Source organism: Pelobates fuscus, chromosome 2 (genome assembly GCF_036172605.1).
Source record: "Pelobates fuscus isolate aPelFus1 chromosome 2, aPelFus1.pri, whole genome shotgun sequence".
Classification (NCBI taxonomy): Eukaryota; Metazoa; Chordata; class Amphibia; order Anura; family Pelobatidae; genus Pelobates; species Pelobates fuscus.
Genome location: NC_086318.1, coordinates 243,941,353 through 243,949,264, shown reverse-complemented (window position 1 = coordinate 243,949,264; position 7,912 = coordinate 243,941,353). Strand labels below are relative to the sequence as shown.

The following is a 7,912-nucleotide window of genomic DNA, read 5'->3' as shown; positions in this document are numbered from 1 at the left end:
TAGTTTGCCAATTTGTCCTGCTTCAAACACATGAAATTCAGGAAACTACTTCACTTACTGCCTAATATTTTCCACCCATTGATAGTTGCCATTGTAATTATATAATGAATGTTATTCACTTCACCGGTCAGAGGTTTTAATGTTGTGGCTCATTTGTGTTGCATAGCATACATTTAGCCCATGAACCCTCACTTACTTTCCTCTGCTCCAGCACTAGTTTTTCCCCTGCAGACATCAATATCTACAGGGAGACTAATTATTTTCCCCTTCCCTTTTCCATTTGTAGGTAATATTTAGTATCTGTATTTTAGCAACTACCAGGTATTGCCATAATGTCAAGAGCCCTGAATAACTATGTACACTCAATTTCTGTCTCAACCACATTATTTTCCACAAATATAATCTCATGGATGGTTTTGCTTTGAACTTTATTTGGCAAAGCATAACTGCATAAACTGTTCATTAACAAGAACAATGCTTATACAGGTGGTGTTGGAGTCTTATACACAGCAGCGAACTATAAACTGCGTTAACATGTATGTGCTTGACATAGCAGATCTTTGAGTATTACCAAGATATAGGAGAATGAGATTTTTTTTAAATGTTCACTCTGAACTGCATCATTTATTTAAACTAAAGCTTTCAATCAGATCCACTGAACACTACAGGGCAATCAGAGACCTCGGCAGAATAAGAAAAGACAAACACATTCCTGGTAGTATGGTGAAGCTAAATCCACATGCTACTCTATGAAACCACGTAAAAAAAAAAAAAAAAGCCTGGAAACGGAAGCTCATTTCTATATTTAGCAGCATTTAGCAGACACTCGACATTGTGCGTGTACAGTGTCATTTGGTGACCATTTATCATTTTACCAGCGATAATGAATGTTGCAGTTGAAGTTTATCCCGAGATGAAAACAAAACAAGTGCAAAGTCATTTAAATAGTTCCCAAAGTGGGCTGTTAGTATTAAATACTCCTGCGTTGACAGAGGCAAAAAAAAAAAAAAAAAAAAAAGCTCAGGTTTAAATTTCCCCAATGAGATTGGCAATCTCTTTTAGAAAGAAAGAAGAAAAAAAAAAAAAAAAAAAAAAAAACTGAACCAAAACAAAATTGGCATATGATCTTTCCATACCATTTTTAACTTGGTAAAGTCCAAAACAAATTTTGAAGGTAAAATAAAATAAGTGCAGGAACACATAATACTACATAATGATTGGAGTGATGGCGCCATTACAATTCATCCCTAAAAGAAAATAAAAAGAAAATTGATGTTAATTTACCCACCTTTGTCATATATTAAACAATGTCTGAATACATGTATAAGCAATGAAAAAGCAAAGCCAGAAGCAATTGAAAACTGTGCTTTTTAGATTTGAAATTAACTTTAACAATGACTGCATCATTGGAAATATATCCAGAAGAAACATTAACATATATTAGTATTTCACAGACCTCTAAATGTGAAAGGATATACTGCAATAGAGTGTATGTGTAGACATGCTTACATTGCCTGCATTTGAGACAGGGTAGATTAAAAATGTTTATCTTCATTCACATTAAAGGGAAACTCTAAGCACCATCACCACAACATCTTAAGTAGGTATATTGCAAAGACCATGTCCCTGCAGCCTTACTTTCTAAAAAAAATTGAAATCATAACTGTTTTTCCCGTGTCTACATCAATCTCCATGGACTTACCAGCTGGAATATTCTGACCATTTTTTGTATAATTTTAGAATCTGTTGTCGCTAATGCCAGATACCTTTGATAGAACATAAGTTCTTCTCTTTCTAGGTGCATGGGTCACAGATAACAAAAAAGAAACCCTAAGCCCCAAAACAAACATAAAAAATCCCAACAAAGTGTTTTGCATTTTCTGTCCCATTAAACTAAATGGCAAGAGGATGCCTGATTTTGCTGGGATACAACTCTTATCAGGCTAATATAGTGGGTGGCTAAGCCTGACAAGAAAGTTATTCCATAACAGCGTTATATTGCAAGTTACTGTTGAAATGAAGACGAAAACTAATATAGCCCTAAAGTTGGATTTTTTAATATGAATCCCTAAATCTAAATAAAACTACCAATTCCCACGAGAAGCTTTGAGCAGATTTGTCCTCAATGTTTCTCTTTTAAGGATTGTACATAAAGTTTAACATCTTTGCTTCCGGAGGTGTAAGTCTACCTCGAACAGTGTCATTGGGGAATAAGTGTGCAAATATAGTGTTTGTCATCAACACACACAGCATACTGGAAGCTAGGGGGAATGATGTCAGAGAATGATCTGGCTGAGGGGAGAACTTGGCTTTGGCACTAGAATAGAGTACAGTATGGGTTACGCTACCAAAACCAGTGTTTTCTTAAAGCAACACTCCACTGTCTAAATACCCCCAATAAAAACAAGTATGCCTTTTCCTATTGCGGAACATCTAAAAAGCAAATGCTTTTTAAGAAAACACTGGTTTTGATAGTGTAACCCATACTGTGCTCTATTCTTTTGTTTGCATCCTTTACAAGCTCTCCTATTCTTCCCCAGACCATCTGTGGCTGTCCAATCGCTCAATAAGAAGTCTTTGCAAGACAGGTGCTCTGGGCAATTGCCTCCCTCTTGACTTTAACTCCAATGAACTAAACTACCAGGAAGTAACAGGACTGATTGTCTTATTGACAGCCAGGGTGTGTGACAAAGCTGCTGTACTTCGAATAAGTACCACCACCAGATCAGCTTACTCACTGCTACCAGGGTCTCCTCCATACAATGCATGGTATAATAGCCCTTCCCAGGCATCACGCTGTCTGGAGACTTAATGTGACACTATATAGTTACCAGAACAACTACAGCTTAAAGTTGTTTAAGGTGATTATAGTGTTCATTTAAAAAAAAAAAGAAAAAAAAAAACAACTTTGCAGAAACCTTTTAACCCCTTAGTGACCAGACCGATTTTCAGTTTTCTTATCGTTAAGGACCAGGGCTGTTTTTACATTTCTGCGGTGTTTGTGTTTAGCTGCAATTTTCCTCTTACTCATTTACTGTACCCACACATATTATATACAGTTTATCTCGCCATTAAATGGTCTTTCTAAAGATACCATTATTTTTATCAGATCATATAATTTACTATAAAAAAATTTGTAAAATATGAAAAAAAAAACAAAAAAACACTTTTTCTAACTTTGACCCTCAAAATCTACAACCGCCCCAAAACACCTGTGCTAAATGGTTTCTAACTTTTGTCCTGAGTTTAGAAATACCCAATGTTATAAGGCTATAAGTACAAGTATGACATTGCGGTGTCAAAATATGTATTTTTAAAATTCATCAATAGTGACATTGTAACACTTATCAGTCATAAATCTCTGAATCACACCTCACATGTACATATTTTTTTAATGGCATACCATTTGCAATAGTAGACAATCCAGGGTATTCAATATGGGGCATGTCCAGTGTTTTTTAGTAGCCACTTAGTCACAAACACTGGCCAAAGTTAGCGTTCATATTTGTTTGTGTGTGCAAAAAACTAATTTGAACGCTAATTTTGGGCAGTGTTTGTGACTAAGGGGCTACTAAAAAATACTGGGCCTACCCCATTTGCAATACCTTGGGCTATCTACTTTTGCAAATGGTATGCCATCATGCGGGTAATTCTCATTCCTGGGCTACCATACGGTCTCAAAGGCAACATAACCAATCTGGTAAATTTCAATGTGAAAAAAAAGAAAATGCAAGCCTTATATTTGACTAACTTTTGAAAATACCATAAAACCTGTACATGGGGGGGGGGTTCGGTTTTACTCGCGAGACTTCGCGGAACACAAATAGTGTTTCAAAATAGTAAAACATATCACAATTATATCATTGGTCAAAATGCCATGTGTGTGTGAAAAATGCAAAAAAACGGCACTATCATGGACGATATCGTCGTCGTATACATTTTACTGTTTTGAAACACTAATATTTGTGTCCAGCGAAGTCTCCCGAGTGACAGTACCCCCCATGTATAGGTTTTATGGTGTCCTGAAAAGTTACAGGGTTAAATATAGGGCTTGCGAACCAAATTTCTGGACTTTATGCCTGGGTTGTCAGGCAGGTCCCTCAAATTGTAATTAATAAAATGACTTAATTATGTAATAATATTATATAAATATATTTGTAGAATAAAAAAAAATTATATATAAACAACAAATTTAAACGGGTATATCTTTTTAAAATGTAATTATATATATTTATATGTATAGATATATATAATATATAATGAACGTCATTCTAAGTGTATTTTAATATATATTAATATACACTTAGAATAATGGATTGTGTATGTGTATATAAAAGTAGTTATTTCATATATATTGTGACAGAGTGCAAGACATTGTTATAGATGGAGTGTATATTTTTCCAGAAGTATTGGAATATGTGAATTATTATCCCCAGGAAGAAGTTCTGTCTGTTTTAGTCAGAGCAATTTTGCCATTTAATATGGGTTCCTGGGGTGGAGCATTTGGAGTGGAGGGAGGGCCAGTGCTCCACTCCACAATTTACATACAGCACAGCAGGTGAGCAATCCAGTCCAGGAGTTCAAGATCACACAGATAGCTGCTCACCTGTTGGCAATGATTAGCACAGGACTGCTATAAAATTTCCCTGTCAGGGATTCACAGAGAGAAGGACAAGCAGTGTGTGAGACTGCATTTCTCCCTACAAGAGTCTTCATATTCTGAAGGAGAAAGGAAACATTTATATAAAAAAAAAAAAAAAGGGTCTGTGCTCAAATTTGAATTTTGTAGAAAAACTTGTCAGCTCGTGCTCAGAGAGCAAGGCTTTTTTTTTTTTTTTTAAATTGCCAGACCTCTTAATAAAGAAAGACTGCATTTACAAGAAATACGATTGGTGTGGTGTTCATATCATTAAGACTGAGTGGGTGTATGGTCCCAGGTCGAAAAAAAAAATATATATATATATATATATTTTTTTTTTTTCCTAAGTACTTTTGTTTACTTTATTCAACTTTTTTAACAACTTTTATTAACTTTTAAAACTTTTTTGAATGCAAGAGGGGGGCAGCCAGAGAGCTCAGGCACTCTCCCTGCAGGCACTGCACAAGACTGCTATTCCTGCCATGTGATCGCGAGGACCCAGTGATCAGATGGCCCGGACTGCAGCTGCAGGGGGACTGCCTGGGATGCCATACCAGGTACATCCGCGGTCATTAATTACTTTTTTGTCGGACGTAGGTCGTGAAGGGGTTAATAAGCATTTGATAGGACAATGCCTAGCACTAACAAGGATGTACGAGTTGGGCATCGTTTTTTTGTTGTTGCAATGATTAATTAAATGCATTAAATAATATATGCATTTCTAGACAGACTTTCTATAAAAAAAAAAAACTGTAGATTTTCAGCTTCTATTAATGTAGATTTTTAGTCATTACTACATTACAGAGGACCTAGCATTTTTCTGATGTGATTACTAAGGGAAAAATGCGGCAGGAGGAATTAAAAAAAACAAAAAAACACAACTCTGCAACGCATCTGGTTGCTAGGGTGGCTATTCTCCTAAATTGTGAAATGTTAGTGGATGCACACTGTGGCATGTTCTTCCCTAATGCATTACAAGCCTAAGAGAAGTAATTGTATCAATGCATCAATGTAACAATGCAATGTTTTGTGGACCCAGATACTTGAAAACGAGAGAAATCTCAACATATCCTTCATGGTAAAATATTTTATATAAAAATTAAATAAATAACACACCAACATCTTGGACAGGACAATACCAGCATCCCCTTGTTCGAATTTTAGAAGGTTAACGTTTATTTATTTATAAAATATTTTACCAGGAAAGATACATTGAGATTTCTCTCGTTTTCAAGTATGTCCTGGGTCCACAAATCATTGCATTGTTACAGTTAGAGTACAATAAAATACAAATACAATATTAATATACAATATATACAAAATTTAACATAGAACAGGTAGGAAATATATAATCAACAATGACAGGTACATTCTGTTTTCAAGTATGTAGAGAGGGATCTCTTAAAGGACTTTAAGCTTAGGGAAGATTTTAATTTGTGCGGGAGGTCGTTCCACAAATGCGGTGCTCTGTAGGAGAAGGAGGATCGTGCTGCTTTCTTTTTATATTGAGGTAGACTAAGTAAAGTGTTGGTACTGGATCGGAGGTTATAGGAAGTGGGAACAGCCAGGGAAAGCATTGCGTTCAGGTAGGGTGGGAGTTTCCCCGAAAAGCTCTTAAACACAAGGCTGGAAAGATGAAGGGTGCGTCTGGATTCCAGCGACAGCCAGTTTAGTTCTTTTAGCATGTCACAATGGTGGGTCCTGTAATTACATTGTAGCACAAATCGGCAGAACGAGTTATACAATGTGTTGAGTTTATTAATGTGGGATTGCGATGTAGATGCATATACTACATCCCCATAATCAATGATTGGCATCAGCATTTGCTGTACAATCTTTTGCTTTACTGAAGGGCTTAGGCAGGATTTGTTTCTGTACAGGGCACCTAGTTTTGGATAAAGTTTAGATGCAAGCTTTTCTATGTGCAGGCCAAAAGATAGATTGGGGTCTAACATCATACCCAAGTATTTGAAAGAGTGGACTGCGGTCAGTGTGCCATTTGAAATGGTTTTGATTGATAGGTGGGAATTGTGTAATTTGTGTAATTTAGGTACTGTTCCAAAGATCATTGTGACAGTTTTGTCAGTGTTCAGGAAGAGTTTGTTTTTTGCGATCCACTTTTCTACCTCTGTAAACTGGTCTTGGAGCACAGCCTCAAGCTGCGGTAGATCTGAATTGTTCGCATAGATTACCGTGTCATCTGCGTACATGTGTATGTTTGAGGATTTGCAGACATTTGGCAGATCATTTATAAATAATGAAAATAGTAGGGGGCCAAGAATGGAACCTTGGGGAACACCACACGTGACTGGGAGAGGGAGGGAGTCGCTGTCAGAAATGGACACATATTGTGAGCGTTCCGATACATACGATCGAAACCAGTTTAGCGAATGATCACCAATACCTGACTTTTTGAGTTTGTGCAGTAGAATGTCGTGGTCTACTGTGTCAAAGGCCTTTGCAAAATCAAGGAAAATAGCTCCAGTTAGGTCTCCTTGTTCCATGCCAGCTTGGATGTCATTGCAAACTTTTAAGAGGGCAGTTGTAGTGGAGTGATTCTGGCGAAAGCCCGATTGATCAGGGGTCAGATAGTTTGATTGTTGGTAATACTCACATAGTTGCGTATGGACACATTTTTCTAAGATTTTTGACAATACCGGGAGCAATGATATAGGGCGATAGTTAGAAACCAAAGTAGTGTCACCACTTTTATGGATAGACACTACTCTTGCAGTCTTCCAAAGTTTGGGTAGGTATCCAGACACCAAGGATTCATTAATTAGAGTTGTGACGGGTTTAGCAATTGCCGGCGCACTGAGCTTCAACAGCATTGCTGGGATTTGGTCAGGTCCGGACTGGTTTTTCATTTTTAGATTATTAAGATGTTTTTCAATGACACGAACAGGTACAGGTCTAAAAATGAACTTGTCTATATTGGGCGTTTGCAAATTTAGTGAGACCTGATCCAAATTTGTAGTTTCAGGATGTGTGCCATTTATTAGCTTGGCAATCAGGGCAGTAGAGCATCCGACAAAATAATTGTTAAAGGCATTTGCTACATCTAACGGAAGTTGCAGGGTTTGGTTATCCACTTTGACAGTGGAGGGTTGGGAGTGGATTGGGGGAGTTTGTAGTTTATTTATGACTTTCCAAAAGTTTCTAGGGTTTGAGATGTTATTGTTCAGATTGTCAAAGAAATATTGGGCCTTGGCCAATTTTGTTTGTTTTGTGCATATATTTCGCCATTGTCTATACGCACAGTGAGCATTCATA

The 7,912-nt window shown here is 36.8% G+C and overlaps 1 protein-coding gene across 3 annotated transcripts in view; it reads right to left on the bottom strand.

Annotated features, from left to right (window-relative positions):
* Nucleotides 1–409: 409 nt before the first annotated feature.
* The window catches only part of PCMT1 (protein-L-isoaspartate (D-aspartate) O-methyltransferase), a 91,195-nt gene continuing 83,692 nt past the window's right edge, over nt 410–7,912 (bottom strand). For all 3 annotated transcript variants that reach the window (XM_063443310.1, XM_063443309.1, XM_063443308.1), the window contains exon 8: nt 410–1,247. Coding sequence is in view for 1 of the 3 variants with exons in the window: in XM_063443308.1 (XP_063299378.1) it covers nt 1,235–1,247 (13 nt within the window). In the remaining 2 variants the exon portion in view is untranslated. The remainder of the gene's footprint in view (nt 1,248–7,912) is intronic.